This window comes from Macrobrachium nipponense, chromosome 34, assembly GCF_015104395.2.
Source record: "Macrobrachium nipponense isolate FS-2020 chromosome 34, ASM1510439v2, whole genome shotgun sequence".
Taxonomy (NCBI): Eukaryota; Metazoa; Arthropoda; class Malacostraca; order Decapoda; family Palaemonidae; genus Macrobrachium; species Macrobrachium nipponense.
This window is the reverse complement of record NC_061095.1, coordinates 31,776,063-31,795,615: the sequence shown is the minus strand read 5'-3', so window position 1 is coordinate 31,795,615 and position 19,553 is coordinate 31,776,063. Positions and strand designations below refer to the sequence as shown.

Here is a 19,553-nt window from a genome sequence, read left to right as displayed (position 1 = left end):
AAATAAAGTGTGATGGGATGAAAGGTCGTTGCTGGTAGTGTCTCACACACACACACACACACACACACACAGAGAGAGAGAGAGAGAGAGAGAGAGAGAGAGAGAGAGCTTGGTGAGAGTGCTTGCAGGCTCAAGAGACGCCTAAGGGAGGCGCCAACGCACAACTCGTTTAGGCACCGTATTTGTAACCATCATCAGTCAGGTCATTTTTTTTGCGCTTGCTAACTACTGCTTTTATACCCTATTGTTAGCTCGTTGTTACTTCGCTACTGCCTTCGGTGACCACCTGCAGTTGCGGGAAGCTATGGAAGAGTTGTTTCGTCGTTGCCCTAATCAGGCAACGGAAGGCTTTTATTTTATTTTATGGTCGTTTTTTTTGAGAGAGAGAGAGATAGGTGCTGGACACAACCTATCTCTCATTTAATTAGAGAGATAGGCCGTAGGTGCTGACAACTTTGTCATCATTATTGAAGCGTTTACATATTTTGTAAAAGGAATAAGATGTAACTGAATCATCATTATAATATAAAACACGTCAAAGCCCATGTACTACATCGAGCCAGATTGTCGTTAACTTTTTAAAGTGTTATATCTTTGTTATTGATGTAGAAATAACAATTAAAAATGCTTCAGCTGAGAATAGGGCAGGGCCGGGCCGGGTCGGGCAGGGCAGGGCAGGGCCGGGCAGGGCCGGAGGGTGGGAGGAAGGTCCTCCCATGATGATTCCTTTTTTGAAACCTGTCAAGTTGGTAGAGCTTCCTTCTGGCCACCAAACAATCAATATTGGCCAACATTATGATAGCTGATACTGGAGGTTTCCCTCGGTGGTCACAAGACTCGGGATTTAATGGCCGACAGGGAGCATCGGCCTTGTTCATCGAAGTTTTGACATGATTGGGGTAATGCTTTCACCAATAGGGGTATGAATAAATAAAATATTTATTTCATGTGGTTTACCCTCACGGAAGGATTGATGTGGGGTTCAAATATACGAGACATAAGTTATATATATATATATATATATATATATATATATATATATATATATGAAATATATCCTACCCTCCCTTTCTGTTTTTGTTTTTCGTATATAAAGTCTGTACACAACTTGTATTATATTCCGTGTGAACACTTGGAAAATTGTAGCGCATAAACTACCGAAAGTGCTTTTTTTCTTTCACTCATCTTTCTACTGTGGGTTAAAGGATTTACATAGTATATATATATATATATATATATATATATATATATATATATATATATATATATATATATATATATATGTGTGTGTGTGTGTGTGTGTGTGTGTGTGTGTGTATATTATATATATATATATATATATATATATATATATATATATATAGTATATATGTAAACATATATATTCTACTGGTCACTTTTCCTCGAATTCTTCGCGCTTTTTGGATACACTTATCACAACAAAGCCTTGGATCCAAGTGCAAGAAATGTGAAGCAATTATGATGTCTGATATATATAATTATATATATATATATATATATATATATATATATATATATATATATATATATATATATATATATATATATATCAACCCCCTGGTGACAACCTGAAAAAGTCGGATTGGTTACCAAGCACTTTCGTTGAGTAACACCGCCAGGTATATGCTATTAACGAGCAAACTCTACCCATCGCCACCTCTTTACATTAAGCATCGGTTACCTTTTGGGTGAACAATATCTTCAGCACACTGGTGGGGGAGGAAGCTGAAGAACTTGTGGGGCTTCAGATGTTATCGATCAGATGGAAGTTTGGATAGCCCTTTGAGCTAGGCAGGAAAGGATCCATCTGGGATGGGATGGGATGGCGTCCAAGAAGGCCTAAGGTAGGCAGCCCAACTATCCTCACCTGAAGATTTTTGCACTATAGATGGCTGTGATTTGGAAAGTGTTTCGTCTTTGTATGATCAATGATATATATATATATATATATATATTATATTATATATATATATATATATATATATATATATATATATATATACATATATAGTATAAGTCATATCACATTACCGTGATTCATATACATACATCGAGCTACAAATGTCGTTTAATATCTAATTCACTCTACCTCGGAATTAATATATTTTCATATATACTTAACCAAGGTAGAGTGAATTGGATATTAAAGGGCATTTGTAGTTCGATGTATGTATATGAATCATGGTAATGTGATATGACTTATGTTAATGGCTACGTGCTGTCATAAGCACTACAACACTACCGAGGTCGAGGCGGGTTAATGCTGGCTCCGAATCCGCGAATACCTGAGCGCGAAAGGCATTTGAGGGTGAGAGACGGCATTAACTTATAGCCTCTTGCGGTGGTGGAGAGGGTAAAAGCTTCACTGACGTTCCTGGATTTGTATGGTGTCCTGGGTTCGCGCCTGGTCGCCGACAATTCTATTATTGCCTAATAAAAATTCCCCTTCGGTTAAGCATATATGAAAATATTTTAATTCCGAGGTAGAGTGAATTAGATCATTAAAGGATATTGTAGCTCGATGTTATAGTATATATATATATATATATATATATATATATATATATATATATATATATCTATATATATATAGTGTACACTTAATTTCTTCACTTACACCTAGGAGACTTTTTAATAGCTATAAAATGATACAAGCTATATATCATATATATATTCAGAATATATATATAATAGATTATGTCTAGTATATTATATATATATATATGTACACTAATTTCGTCTTCCTTACACATAGGAGACTTTTTAATAGCTATAAATGTTAAGCTATAAATATCATTTATATCGATCTAAAAGATATTTGTTCGATACACACTCACACACACACACACACACACACACACACACATATATATATATCTATATATATATATATATCGTATATATATATATATATATAAATGATGACATCTGTGTTGATTCAGTCGAGACTGGAATACACTTGAATAAGAGCCTATTTCTCTCCATTCCAGGGCGCTACTTGGGGCGTGGCCTACGAGCTGACAGGGGAAGCAGCGCTGAAGTATCTGGAGGACCGGGAAGTGTCCCTGGGAGGCTACACAACCGCCGTCGTGAACTTCTTCCCCAGGGATCCATCCCTCGCGCCCTTCCCAGTCTTGTTATACATTGCCACGCCTGCATCTCGAGAATGGGCAGGTCAGGCGCCCCTACACGAAATAGCCACCCAAATCACCCAGTGCTCAGGACCATCAGGTAGTTGGGGCGTCTTTCAGTCAAAATGCATGATCTCAGATTTTATGGGATATGAACTTTCTACTGTAGTAGATTCACATCACCAGTGCATCTTATGTCTAGGCCCGTCCCTTACGACGCTCCTGATTGGGTGTTGAAAAGCATATCACAGGGCTGAAAACCCTGTCTCTCGAGAGAGTTTACATAGGCAGGATGTATGCTCCACCTCTCCTGGGGATATTTTTGAAAGATGTGTCCCTCAGGAGAGGTGGAGCATTCATCCTGCCTGTGTGAACTCTCGAGAGAGACTGAGAGTTTTCAGCCCTGTGATTGGCTTATCAACAGCCAATCACGAACATCTTAAGGGACTGTCCCAGACATTAGATACACGGGTGATGTGAATCTACTCTAGTCACTGTCTTCGATTTTAAATGAGCATATTCAATATGGCCTAGGCCTAAGACTGTCATGATCACATTCAACATCATTCTTCTTGCAGTTTTGAGAATGTCCTGTTATTTCAGGAATCTTCGTGTCATTCCTTTGCACTGACTTTGCTGTGTTATTTGACAGGACATAACGTCGAATATCTGCTGAGACTGGCGGAGTTCATGAGAGAGAAGGTTCCGGAAGGCTACGACGACCATTTGGCCACACTGGAAGCTCTCGTCCGAATCCGGGTGAAAGAGAACAACATGTGCTTGAAGTCCCTTATGGGCGAAGGCCCCAGGGATCCCCAGCCGCAGGTGGATGCTGCGGAAGCTCTTCCGCAGGAACCAGCTGAAGAGAGGCGGGACACCTTCCAGTTCTCGGCCTCACTACCTCCCAAGAAGCTGCGTTGTCTCAACGTCTAGAATTAATTTCAAGGCGTAGGATGATGACTCCACCTACCGCCACCTGATCCGGGAAAAGGACTGTGCTTTCACTTAGTGACTGGGAAAAGGGGAAGACACTCGAATCGGAAAAAAGGGGAAGACACTCGAATCGGAAAGAGGGGAAACCACTCGAATCGGAGAGGTGTTCAATCAGGTGTCGTTGTGAAAGATGACTGAGGCCAAGAATGTGTTCCAGGTGTTTGGATTCGTTCAGTTGACGATGGTAAATATTGGGAGGACTCTATATGCAGTTATATTATTTATTACTTGATCAACTTATGAAGCAGTCAATCAAATGACCCCATGGCAACATTTATTGGTACCATGACATCCTATAGTCATAAGATATCATGACTAAGTCCAAATTACCTGGCATACCAAACACACATCCAAAGGTCAGAAGGCTATTGTAGGAAATGAAGAAACGATATTCAGAAAACGTTATAGGAAGTTATTTTCATTATTTTGGAACCAGAATAAAACTAACGTGACGCTTCACTATGACTGACATAGTACCAGAGTACCTACATTGTAACCTATTTGATACTCCGGCAGTTATTTAGGTCTATTGTGACGATATTATAATGAGTATTGATTTTTACTAGAATGGCGAAGATGACCTTTGTAACGCAGGCGACGCTACTCATAAACAAATGGTATTACCTCACTGCCTGCAGATGCCTCTGTTTTTGTGAAGGAAGCCATGATCTATACCAGGTAAATAATCATAAATGAACTTGGAAATGAAGTATCCCATTATATATATTTCATACTTTTATTAATTTTAAATTTCAGAAGCTTCATGAGATGAAAATATAATTTAAGATGATTACAAATGTGATGAACAATCAAAGCCTTTTAGGAAGGACGTCTCTCTTTCGCTGAATTACGTTCATTGTTAGTGATCAAGAGGATATTGTCCACAAATGTTTAGGGTTTTTTGTATTTCGTCGAAGATTTTGATGTTTTCCTTTATCGAAAAAGGTTATTATGACGAGTTGTTAAACTGTATCACCTAATCATATTGTCACTGGAGTCACTTTTCCTACTAGTGCGATCTTAGATGATCTGACGTCTTTATTGTTAAATAGCGAACTAGGTACTTTTTCTAACCACTCTACCCTGACTAGGACTTCTTGTGGCGAAGATGTATTGCAAAGATGTACAATCAAATTCGGAAGTTCGGGGCGCTCAGTGATCATTCCTTTTACAGTGTAGAAACGGCGATAGTTTCAGCCACAGAGCCTCGGCGGACTTTGGAATTTGACTTTGATACTGGACGTGTCACGCTGACGCCAAGTCACATCAATATTCACACTATATTTCCAGCGATTTACAATATAGTAATTAGAACTATGACTTAAATTCATGAGGACAGTGAATGCATTCTTGCTACAGAGGGGGACTAGGTACGGTATGATGCTGTATTTCAAGCACACACAACATTTCTTCGTGTTCCAGGACATTTGTTATAAAGTCCAAGTGTTTCTAAAAGCACAATTTTTGGTGATGTCATTAGAAGTGTAGCCTTGAGCATATGCAGGACAAGAGAATGTCGTGTCACATCTATTACTCTCATTTGCGTAGACAGATCAGAGGCACCGATGATATCGTAGACAAATAGAAACTTCATGCAGTTTTGAATTTCGTTTTTTTTTTTTTTCGTGGTAGAGATTTCTTGTATGTTCACATTCCCTGAAGATGTTTTGGATCGCCTTCTCTTCTCTGGTCACATTTCCTCGCTCATTTTTTCATGGTGGTTTCTCGATTGCCTGATCTATTTATTATAAACTATTTTCTGTCATAAGAAAGCAGCCTGCAACATTTGAAGATGTTAATTGTTCAGGGACTTTTTGTACACATTTAATGATAATCAGAAGTGGTCTCTATTGTTAGGAATTTTATCATTTTATCAACAACTTTTATCCACATCTTGAGAGGATACATTTATCTATTATCATTATTGTTATTTTTATTATTAATTATTATTATGTCTATTTAAGTAGCCAATGGCTCTCCGTCCAAAGAAAAAAATTCAGCATTCAAACTTTTTATCAAAAGGACCAAGTTGAATGATAGGAAGAAGTTTCTCAGTGTTCAAAACATTACGCAATCAGAATTTTCTTTGTCTTGAAAAGTATTTGTTTCTCTTGTATAATTCATCTGTCATAATATATATATATATATATATATATATAATATATATATATATATAATATATATATGTATATATATATAAAAATTTTTCATTGATACTATTAATGAAATTCACTGTGATTCAATTACTGCAATCTAAGAAATCTTGGCAATACATATTATTTATTTAATTTTTCTCACAGAGCTATTTAATGAAAAAAATCTTGAATTATATCCATTATCACTGTAATGACTATGAATAATATCAGAATGCCCACGATACTGCCAAGGATGAATATTGATATATCTTATTATATTTGTTTACTAATGTTAAGGGATGAAACCTGAATATGGCCTTAAACGTTTAAAAGATCGAATCTTGAGCGTCGCATGTAACGTTGAGCTTTATTTTGAGCGCAGCTTATTACTCCACAGAAGTTCTTTCTTTTCGTTATTTAAAATAACATCTTTTTCTTTATCTGATTATTGCTTCATCAGCAATTCCTGCTCTTTTACTCAATGAACTTTTTTTGTCATTTAAACGACATCATGTGACATTAATATTTAGGCTTGAAAAGCATGAAAGACCTTTGTTATTTAGATAACGGACGTTATTAAAATATGTGCTATTTACATTAGACTTGTTCGTCATTAGAATGACATCATAAAAATGTAGGTTCTAAGCCTACATGACGGCCAACTCTTGTTACAAGTTTAAAGTGAATTCTATAAGAATCTCTTGGTTTAACAAGAGTATAGGAAATCTCTCTCTCAGCTGGTTTAACAGCTGACTTTTAATCACACTTTTCTCATATATCTCATAGCCTTATAAAGTTATAGTATAGAACTAAAGAACATGCCATATATACATATATATAGATTATACAAATGCAGTGAAGTGTATATCTGGATATGTATAAATACATCTATATTTTCTAAATGTATAAGAGGTATGATGCGATATATACATGTATAGATATAAGTAAATTTTTTATATATGTACGTATATATTCATGTTATATATATTTACATATATAAGATTAAAATATTTGAAGGTAGACCCAAGGGTAACTTTCTAAGTTGATGAAAGTAAGTTATGGTGATTAGTAATATTTCATAATTTCAGAGAAGAGATTCTTAATTATTCTTAGTCCTTTACTTTATTGGATAATTTAAGTTTTCACGAACGAAAATATGATTTATATTATATGCATCGACTTTTGGAGGATGCAAGTCCCCAAGTAGAAAATATGTCTGAAGGAAGAGGTTATGGTCAATTGTATTTTGGATGCATGCACAAAAGGCTCCAAGATTTCATTTTCATTGAATGTTTTTCTCCTTTTATTGTATGTTCATACGTCATACATACTCGCATATATATATATATATATATATATATGTATGTGTATGTATATATATATATATATATATATATATATATATATATATAATATATATACATAATATATATATATATATATATATATATATATATATATATATATATATATATATATATATAGATTTATAGTGTATGGGTGTATATATATATATATATATTATATATTATATATCTATATATATATATATATATTATATATATAGATTTATAGTGTATGGGTGTGTATATATTTATGGACTCAAGAGACAGGCATATGCACAAATATGCATTATGTGATCCTGATTTTTTTTTATCTTTATAAACTTTTGCACATAGTATTTTCTTGTGGGATCTTCTGTTAACAAGAGCTGATGCTCTCGTAATGAAGTCAGTGTCTGACATCTAAACATGAATCTAAAGCAATGGTTCACACATCCTCAGTAACTTGTGATAAGTAGCAACAGTATTACATAGCGGTGGTTTAATTAATTCTATCTCTCGTAGCTGAGTTTCGAGGACGCCTCGACGCCATATAGGCTGAGGTCTTTGAAGTAGTGGGGAGCTGACGAATTCATTGTGCCCAATCAGTCTGGGTCACTTTTGTATCTCTCAATTAGCTGGGATTTCTTTGTGAGAAGCTCGTGCACGTTTGTCTGATCTGTGCACTGTCTCGTAGATAACTTCGAGTTGTCAAGATTCAACTCCTTTGACGGCGCCATATAACTCACAATCGATCAGATAATACCTCCTTGGAACTTAGTGTTTTCCAAATGCCGTCTTCACTTCCTTTTATACACTGTTTTGTGGCATTGCGCACATACGTAGTGGTCGATCATTTTGATGGTAACCATTGTTTTTTTTTTATCGTTCGCTGTGCACCAAGCTCTACTCTCTACTCTCTCTCTCTCTCTCTCTCTCTCTCTCTCTCTCTCTCTCTCTCTCTCATATGCAGTCAGACTTTCTGTTAACTGATATACATGGCGCTCTTCATAACTATTCTTTGTTCTCCGTTCCCAGGAAAATTGACAAGTCGTTGTCTAGTATGGATGCCATCATATAATTCATTACTGAGGATTTTACTTTATGTCAGTAACGCTACGTAAGCTAAAGTCAAGTTTATATTGGCTTCACAGTGGATGCTGATTGGTTAGAGCGAAGACCTTAAGACTTCAATTTTGTCACCGCTATCATAACAGACCGACCTATTATAAATTAGTATTTCAGTCAAAAGCAACCTCTTCAAACTATAATTAAGCAAAGTGATATATTTAAATACTTTCTAGCAGATTTGAAGACTATATATTCTTGAGTTAAAATTGCCATCGATCCAGAAGTTTGCTAGAAATGGAAGGAGAAGAAAATCTCTTGTGGCTGGAAAGGAATCCCCACAATTTCTTAACTTGAAAATGAAACCAATAAAATTTCATCATGTCACTTCTTGACGATATTAATTACTTGAAATAAAAGGAATAAAGGTGAAACAGTATATTGAGAGTTGGCTAAAAGCAGCCTTAATTGTCATAAAGGCTTAAACGATCGAATAAAGCATGAGTATGGAAGTTTAGTTAAGGATTTGTTTTCCATGACTGTAGACTTATATAGATTCTTTAGTTTCCTTTTAAATCACATGATTTTTGGGTCTATTTACATTTTAGCAATTGCAAGGGTGATTGGATTTTACAAAGCTGTGATGACATTGTGAAGGATTTAATCCAAATTTTGAAAGCTTACACAGTTTTAATTGGTGATGTAGCATTTAGGAATGTGCTCGTGTGAAGGCAGCATCACTCGAGCTCTTTTTCTGGCGACCTTTAGCATCTGGGGGTCAAACTTTGCATGAAGTTGCAACAGCTATTGGTGGCAAAAGCTGAGTGCTTGATGCAAAGTTTGTCAGAAAGATGCTAGATAATGCTAAAAAAACTGACTCCTGTGACGCAGTCTGAAGTTTTTATTGAGTGCTGTATTGTAAGTTATAAAATTCAATGACAAACCGGATTATGGTAATCCGACATTTTTTAATAAATTACGGACTTACTCAAGTCTTAGTGTGGCTTTATACACAATTTTATGAATTTTTGTCAAGAGTAGTGCTGTGCTAATTTATGCCTTTTCAATAACATTTGTAAGGGGAACTGGGATTAAAATCTTGTAATGTAATTTTTTTTCGTAAGGAGGGAAAAAATGCTCGTCAAAAACTACAAAACTATGACGTTAATATATTATTATTGCAGCATCGCATTTGGTTTTATTACCCTTCAAGTAGTTCCTCATTAGACGAATGGGTTACGGGCGCGCCTGCCGATTTGGTAGCCCGAGATTGCTCCCGCTCTGACAACGTGGATACAGAGGAATTTAGTTCTGGGGATTGGAAATCATTTATCGATATAATGTGGTTTGGATCTCATACAAAGCTGTAGGTCCCGTTGCTAAGTAACCCCTTGGTTCCTAGCCACGTAAAAATATCTAATCCTTCAGGCTACAATGGTTCAAATTTCCTTGCTGCTCACAATAGATTACTAAAAGTCTGTTGCAAGTTCCATGTTTTTAATTTTGGGATGCAGTTACGAGCCCTACATTCATGACCACTAACCCGTGGCCCGGCCCCACCAAACGCAAAAAAAAAAAAAAAAAATAAAATAAAATAAAAATAAATCAGGGGCCTATGCTCTAACGGTCTATCTTTCATTGATGATCCTCGATTTCAGCACTTATCAGATTCCTTGTTTTTTAACTCATCAAGAAACCAGTACAGTAGAGGGCTGGCTACTGTCTTTTGATATGATTTTGGTAAATATAACTTATCTGTAATGTATATTGTTAACGACCTTCATCCAAACGGATGCTGAATGGCACCTAAGCAAAGATGAATATTATATAAAGTCAAATCCATTTTTAAGAGAATCTCTTATAATGTTGAATACATAAAGAAGCAAACCCATAGGATCGAGAGACCTACTGCCCAGGGAAGGTCACTGTAGTTATAGTGAACTGTGTGAAGATTGTGAGAGAGCGACTGACAGTTTGTCTGTTAGGGAAAATTTCGTAAATAAGACCACTGAAAATGTATCTGGTGAATTCATGATTGATAATTCCCAAGTTTGCCTTTCATTATTGTAAGTAACCGCAACAGTTTTAGTATGTCTAATCATACTTGAATTTGCAGAAAGTAGCATAAGTGGGATCAGCTTTGCCTAAAGGGAATGAATGACTAGTGATAATGATTTTCAAGATCGAATGAACCAAAAATTTCTGAGGATCCTTTGCAGGTTTGCAATCTTCCACTGTATGGACAAATCATATGTTGGAAATAAGGAAGGCATATAATCAAGAAAGATGGGTGTAACCAATAACAAATAACAGGATTTGGTAAAAAAACAAAAAAAACAAAAAAAAAACAAACATAGGTCAAGGAAAGCTAGTTTGTGCACATTCTCGGGTAGAATGGGAACTCAAGTAATACTTGAGACAATGAGACCATCTGTGAGTGATGAGAGACCGCTGAAAAAAAAAGCCTCATATTACGCCAGCAATTTATAAATACAGCTGCCTCGCGAGGTACGCTTCTTTGGTAGCCGTAGAACGTTCCTTGGCAATATCGCTGATCCAAATGATCGAATAGTTGGAACATCGCAGGGTAAAACACCCCATGCTCTGGGTAGTACTACACGGCAGTTGTCCGGTTATCTAATCTGGCGATTTATACAAATTTTACGTACCGTACAGTTAAATGATGTTTAAGCTGCTTATTTCGAAGATTACTTCAGGAAAATTCTCGCTGCCTGGGAATAGGTCCAACTTGAGTTTAATATAGAATTTAGGACAAGCACTGGGACCTATGAGGTGTCATTCAGCGCTGCAATGGAAACTGACAGTAAAAGGTTTGAAAGGCGTAACAGGAGGAAAACCTCACAGTTGCACTATGAATCAAGTGTTAGGAGATGGTGGAAAGTAAAATGAATAAAGAATATGAAAGGAGGTACAGTAAAAAGAACGAAAGTGGTCGCAGCTAGGGGCCGGAGGCAACGTGGCGAAGAACCTCAAGTAAAGCCTTCGGTGCACTGCATGAGGTCCACTGACAGCACTATCCTCCTACGGGGAAGGTCCATCTTAACATGTTGCTTGGTTATTGGTCAAAATAGCTGGCGAAGCGCTGGTCACCCAGAAGGTCCGCCGGAGTAGCACTCGTATGTTAAATCAAGGCCGTCCATCTCACAAGGCCCTCGTGAGGGGGAACCCAGGGGTCGTCATCTATTATTATTCTTTAACCGCCGTCTCTTCGGGTCCCGCTCGCCCTTCCAGATAAGACATCAACGGAGGATCTCTCGGTGTTAAGATTGGGGATTGCGGTGACCGGTGAGGAATGGATTCCTTGCACGCCATGATCCCAGAAGCGTCGACGGGGGGCCTTCCTACTTCTAGGCCAGAAATGCTATTGACTACTACGTACATGACAGAGCTTGATGGTTTATTACGAATGCCATGAAAGTGTTGAAAGGACGGGAAATGAAAGGAAATTCCAGAAATAGTTTTCATGTTACTTGATGGCACTCCTCTGTGAAGAGTAATTTGTACTCGACTTTGTCTTTGTTGTTTATTATCAAAGGCTAATTGCGCTGACAGGGTAACTAACACTTTGAACTAAAATACTTTATACTTTAATGCAACTTTTAATTTGGTGTTAATGGGTGCTCATTTTTATCTTTTTGTGATCGTACATCCTTGATACTGACTGAGCTCATTATAATATTTTCTGAAATTTTATTGAGAACAAAGCAACCAGAAGGATAAACTAATTTGCTGAACATTCAAGCTCCTAATTGTGGCTCTGAAACAGACCCGTTGTTACTGTCAACTTCTTTACGTTTATTACTCTCTATTTTCTCCCACTCATCTATTTCTTCCAAGTCAGGCTAGCTCTGACGCTGAACCTTTAAATTTACTTTCTTAATCTGTTATTCAAGGCTGAGATCTGCGTTTTTAAAATTCAGCAGCAATACTGCAGCAAGTAATAGCGTAAAAACAATGAGGGCTACAGAAGCAAGAGTAGTACTAGCAAAAATTAACACAATGAGCAACAGCATTAACTGCTCACCTCGTAATAGATAGTGATTTTGATGCGTCACTCATTTGCGAGTAGTTGTCCTGATGTTGCGCTACGACGACGTCATGGCACAAAGGGAGAGTTTCGAAAATGATACAGTGAAACATGATTTGACATTTGGCAAATGCTTTATGAAAATAACGTTTCACAAATACAAAATACGTCTTGGATCTTCCCTAGATAGTAACCTCAAAGGGGTTTAACCCGGTATACATTCACCTCTGCGGTGTGTTTAATACAAGCCCGTTGGGTACGACCGTAAAAACATAAACAAAAGACTGTGGATGTCATATAGATAAATCCCAAAGAAATCTAAGTCCCAGATAACTCACTATTCAGGAAAGATAAGTTTCCAAATAGATAGCTAATACTTTACAAGACAGTTTAATTCAAATGCCTATAAATTGGTTTCGATTTAAGAATAAGAGTGACTATCAAGGTATCTGTCTGCGTAATGTCACCGAAAAATTATATTGGGATAGATTATAAAAGCCTTTCGTTGTGTATGTATACTTCAAGCAGTGTCGTTTAATGAACGAAAACTGTTTAGTGCCACCTAGACTCAGAACGTTTGATTCTGAATGATAGCAAAAGTGGAAGTTTGGAACTAGACTTTTTGAAAAATTCTTTATAGAATTCCCTTTGATTCTGAGGACTTCTCTCGCACCCCTTGCATACACTACTCGTCTTGAGCAGCAGTTTGTCTTCATTAAGAGGAGAAGTCCATCAACACACACTTTTTGAGGTGGCTGTACTGATCCTGGTCGCTTCACAGAATGAAAATAAAAGGATTCGGCGTTGCGGCGTCTCCTGCATATTGACACGTCGTGCTCGCTGCTGCTGCTGCTTCTTCTTCTCAGGAGGCAGAGGAATTTTTCCACATCTGGCGTCTCTTGAACGGCCCCCCTCGACTTGCGCTCATATCCCCCCTCCCTTCCTCCCCATTCTCAGCCCCCTCTTTACATTACCTCCTGCGCTCGTCTCGCCCATTACTCATCCTTACTTGCATCTCATCGTATTATCAGCTTACCAGAGCCTTTCTTCATTATCGCCATTGTCTTCTGTTCCCTCGCTACTGGATTTTTCTTCCCGGGAAAGTCTGTTCACGGTGAGGTATGCATCGCGGGATCTTGGTTGTTGCTGCGTTAACAAGGTAGGATCTTTTTTATTCTCAAGTAAATCCAATTCAGTGGGAAAATGCTTATTGTTTTATGATGGTCATTTAATAATATTGCCAACAATGAGGAACAGCATCCATTTTCACTCTTTATAACGATGAACATATTTGGACTGAGATGAAGTATGAATAGTTTTTTAAAAACTGAATGCTGATTTTATATGAACGCATTGAACACTTACATATCCGGTCAACTTGGCGAAAATATTCTAAAGACTAAAAGGTCTGCTTCTAAAGAAGGTTACTTGTTCTGCCTGTCCGGGTAACTCATTCCCCCTGTAATGCAATCGATGTCCCATCCAGCCTAGTGATAAACAGTCACAACTCTCTTCGGCATATAATTTCCCCTAATCACCCTTCGCTTACTCTGAACGAATGAGGCTGATTAATCTCGTCGTCTTCCCGAAGCCTTCAATTTAAATGACTACAGTTAACTAGATTCATAAATCAAAGACCAGTTGATTACAAGCAGTCCAAGATTCATGGGTCTCTTATCAGTCTCTCATGCTTCGAAGTAATCTGCCAAGAAGGATGCAGTGAGATCCTTTTATATATGCTCAAACATAATTTGATTTTCCTATCGTTTCTTATGAGCAACGACACTGATTGATTGATTGATTATGTCTTAAAACTGGCGTCACAACATCTAGGTTATTGACGCCGTAATAAATTTTAAGACAAAACTAAAATTAAATAAGTCGAACAAGAATTTAATAGCTTGTATTCGTACTCTGTATTCAAAACACGAGTGAATATATATATATATATATATATATATAATATATATATATATATATATATATACATATACACACAGACACATATATATATATATATATATATATATATATATACAATATACAATATACAATATATATATATATATATATATATATATATATTATATATATTATATATATATAATATATATATATATATATATATATATATATATATATATATATATATATATATATATATATGAATAACCCTCCAGTAGACAATGAGTAGAGTAGCTAAAATTCAAACATCTTTATTATTTTATAGTGCCTTAGTAGTGTCACTATTAAAATATTACTGATGCCACCCAGATACGATGGCCATGGCACTGAACCCCATGTCCCCTTGTCTTGAATCTTTCACAACCCATCCAAAACTAATATAGATACAATCCTACAATACAAATTTAGCCCACATAACTCCCAGAAACTAAACTGGTAGACAAATATCTCTCTGGGTCAAACCTTGCGAGGAAGAATATGCCGTCTTGTAGTTAGTTCTTATGAACTGTTAAACCAAGGTAAAGTATAAAAAGATCTCTAAAATTCAGTAATGACAGTCAAGAATAATATAAGTTACAAGATTTAATTTACGAGACTAGTGATATGGACGTCAAGAAAAATGACTTCAGTAACTCAAACGAACCGGACGTCTTAAAGTGCCTGAAGAGTTCTCCGTCGATATGAGATCTTCACGCCGACCAGAGCCGATAGAATGCTGGGAATAACTGACGGCCGTAACTGGTAAAAGGGCGGAGAAACATGTCGACCGCTGCCACCTCTGGGCTCAGAAATGTAGATTTGATATCTTATTTTTCCATGTTAGCAGAAAATAGGATCCATAACAAAGTTCGCTTTAAAAGTTAATTGATATTTCCTAGAATTAAACACAAGCTATTGGAAGGAGATTGGTGAGTTTTTGGCGGGTGGGAAACAACTGCCGTATGTTATAACAAATAAACCTCGAAGAAATTCTGTTTATGTTACTTGAAGTTCTTGAATGGTTCAACAGTCGTAAAATCGAAAATAGCTGGGAAGTTAAATCTCTAATTGTTGGTACACAATAACGGCTTTACGTGACCAATATTGAACACTTAAAGAATTAAACAAAGGTTAAGAGATCTTTTTTTTATTGTAAATAAGAAATATATATATATATAATATATATATATATATATATATATATATATATATTATATACATATACAAGAAACTTATAAGATATATATTGTATCTTATTTTCTGCTTTCTGAATCAAGTACTTTGCAAATTTTGCTTGCTGTTGTGCAAATAATTTTCTTTAAAATATGTTTTTGATCAGGGCTTTGCCTTCTTATATGACTTAACATGATCCATTTTAGGAATTTAGTTTCCTTGTGCCAGTATATTAAATCAATATTAGTGAATTTATTTACGAGACTTTTCCTGAAAAACACCAAAGACACATAAGCACACGTAAGTACACTTTTAGAAATTTAAGTCCTAGAGAGACTGTACATAAACAGCACGTATAAGCTGCCAAGATTTGACACTTTCTTCTAAATAATCATAGCTTTTGCCTGCTATAATTTTGTGTGCATTTGTTTGTGATCCTAATATCACTCTGGAGTAAGCCAGTGTGATACTAGGATCGTAAGGCTCATATACCCTTTTGGCGAATATAAAAGTGACTTCGAATATTCTTTTTGAAGCAAAGTATTTTTAGAATGTGTTGTTCTTGAAGCATAGTTTTAGATCAGACAAGAACCACATTAATACCCCGGAAGGAAATTCTCTCTGCATTACAGTGTATGGCATGTTCAATTCTGATGGGCTAATTCTCGCGTTTTTGTGCCATTATGAAGTTGCGGGTCCTTGCTTGAAATTTTGTTGGTGGCATCCTGAATTATGTGGCGTCATTTCTTGATTTTTTGCGTATTTGCTCTTGTGCTTTTAACTGGACCTCTTCTTACTCTTTGTTTGCTTCATTAACTAAAATATACAAACAAGAGGAAACCGGGACCCGCTGTTGTTCAATACTTAACAATGATTTACTACGTTCTCATTTGTCTAATGTTGGCAGCTGCCATTTTCTTTATATTTACTGAGATGTGATTAATCTGTACAAATATGTTGCTTTTTATGTTTTTTTTTTTTTTTTTTTTTTTTTTTTTTTTTTTTTTTTTACAATTGCTTCAAAAAGAAAGAAATGATTTCTGGTTTGGGAGAGAAAGAAAATGCGTAAAAAAGAAAAGAATGTAACTATAAGTAGGACCTTCAATGGTCTGAAATATGACAGCTATAATAGTTGCACAACATTGGACAACTTTGCTTTCATCATTAGGCATTGGGATAATTATCTACCTTCTTATTAAACCATTACGACGGTTCCTGCTTAATCTGGATGTGAGGGAATATTGGTGTACACTCATTTCTATCATGTTATCTCTCTTACCACAATAGACTTGAAAAATTTTATGTGAGGCAGGTTATGTATCCGAAGCATACTTTTATGTATGTTTCAGTATTTTTCCGTACTAAGTCTTATCGTCTAATCGTTGCCTTTCCTGCGTGTCTCTTAACACTGTTAGTATTACTTAACAACCGTCGAAGTTCCAGCAACGTCGAGTACGATTCCATTTCAAATACAGTCGCATTCACAATTACCCCGCAGAGCAACGCGCCCTATGACATAGGACGTTTCGTCGTTCGTCCTCAAACAATCAGTTTCGAATTTGTGACAGTGGAAGGGAGGTGCAGATTGCAGAAGTTGGCTGGAAGTCCGAGCGCGAATTCGAGCACATTGACTGTTGACACGACCTGCTTCGTGTGATCGTCGTTGCAGAACGAGAGGCAGACAGACATGCGCTGTTTAATGAAGCTATTGGTCCGTGGAGGGAAGATCAAAAAGTGGGGGTGGAAGAAGAAGAAGAAGAAGAAGAAGAGAAAGAGGAAGAGAAGACGGAGACCGTGGAGGGAAAAGACGATGAAGGAAACGGCTTCATTGCGTAAAGAATATTTCCTTGGGCGGGAAGGACTCCGGTCTCATTGCTTGCAGTCTGAGAGGCGGCAAAGAGAAGTCAAACTGAGATGCAGAAAAAGCTCAGAGGCCAGATGATTATTGACTGGTGGTAATCAGTGACCATATCAGTATTACTCTTGATAAAAAGGCGACGAATATACACGTTCCAATTGATAACGAGAGAAATGGCTAGGGGATATATAAACAGGCGGCCACCGGATTGATAAATAATCATATCACAAGGACACGCTGAAGATGATAGCAGGAGCTATCGTAAGCTAAAGCAGTACTTTATAATTCCCCTATCTGTAAACATGTGCACATACCATGAAAAAAAATGACGGTTCTTTTTCTTCTATTATTATTATTATTATTATTATTATTATTATTATTATTATTATTATTATTATTATTCAGCGTGGAACGTTTTCAGTAGTCAAGAATAAATATCAACCTATTTATCATGGGCAAAGGCTTAATGGTGGAAGAAAGCGCCTTGTGGAACCACCACCTCTAAGGGATATATATATATATATATATATATATATATATATATATATATATATATATATATATATATATATATATATATATATTTATATAAAGCCAAAAACATTCAGAATTACACACGGTCTTTAATTATCCTTGTGGTATTGAGAAATTGGTAAAGTCTTGCCATTAACTCACAAATAACTTTTTATACCCTTTAAATATTAGGCCACAAATACCCTTAATATAAATTTATCTGTACCCTTTGGATAGCGCGCATATAGAATTAATTATATATGATAGGTGTGTCTTTCCAGGCCAATATTCGAGCCTACGTCTCTGGGTTTTTTTTAACAGAGGTAGACAGCTGACGTATATAACAAGGGAGATATAAGTTGATTTCGACTTTACTGAACGTATTCTGTCGAATTCAAGCTCTCTACTTAGAACTGAAATCAATCAAGATTATCTATTATCGTTTTGTCACTAATTCATACGCATACATATATGAATTCTTATCACATCACCGTCATATACAAACATTACGCTACAAATGTCCTTTGATATCCAATTCGCTCTACCCCGGAATTGATATAGTATTTTCATATATGTTAACCGAAGGGGAATTTTTTAGGTGATAATAATTCCGTCCTCTCGTGGATTCGAACCGGCCCACAGAGGAGAAATCAGGACTTCAGTGATGTTACCGTCTCAGCCAATAAGTCACTGAAGTCCTGATTTCTCCTCTGTGCGCTGATTCGAATCCACGAGATGACGAAATCCTTATCAACTAAAAAATTCCTTTTTGGTTAACATATATGAAAATATATAATTTCCGAGGTAGAGCAAATTGGATATTAAAGGATATAGTATGTAGCTTTAGACTAATGCATATATAGGGCGTTTCTCTTAACAGGTTTTGGTTCTACAAACGAAACAATACAACAGTCCTGGATATGAAGACCCTGACTCTCAAATACTTCTTTCATTCTATTCCTCCAAAATATGCACGTGATTTTCATGTAAGAAAATACTACGTGATTATACACACACCACACACACACACATATATATATATATATATATATATTATATATATATATATTTCATATATTATATATATAATAAATATATAAGATCTGTTAATATGCTTTGAACTTACACTAAAAGGAAGAGATAAAAGTGATGCTTTATCGAAATCATTACTCTAGTAGCTATCGCTATTGCAAAAATAAAAAAAAAGAAAAAAGAAAGCAAAACTGGCTTTTGTTACTGGTTCTATTGTAAAAAAAAAAAAGGCTGACTTTAGCTGTTAGTCTTAATGCAGCGAACTGATAAGGCGATTGGATCTGAGTACTGGTTCAGAGGTTATGAAGCTCAACA

General features: G+C 36.1%; 1 protein-coding gene across 2 annotated transcripts in view; it reads left to right on the top strand.

Moving 5' to 3' along the window:
* LOC135208013 (putative glutathione-specific gamma-glutamylcyclotransferase 2) overlaps positions 1-6,298 on the top strand; it is a 70,514-nt gene extending 64,216 nt beyond the window's left edge. For both annotated transcript variants that reach the window (XM_064240107.1, XM_064240106.1), the window contains exons 4-5: positions 3,012-3,252; positions 3,805-6,298. In XM_064240107.1, coding sequence (XP_064096177.1) covers positions 3,012-3,252; positions 3,805-4,085 — 522 coding nt within the window. In that variant the 3' untranslated portion in view covers positions 4,086-6,298. The remainder of the gene's footprint in view (positions 1-3,011; positions 3,253-3,804) is intronic.
* The last annotated feature ends 13,255 nt before the right edge of the window (positions 6,299-19,553 follow it).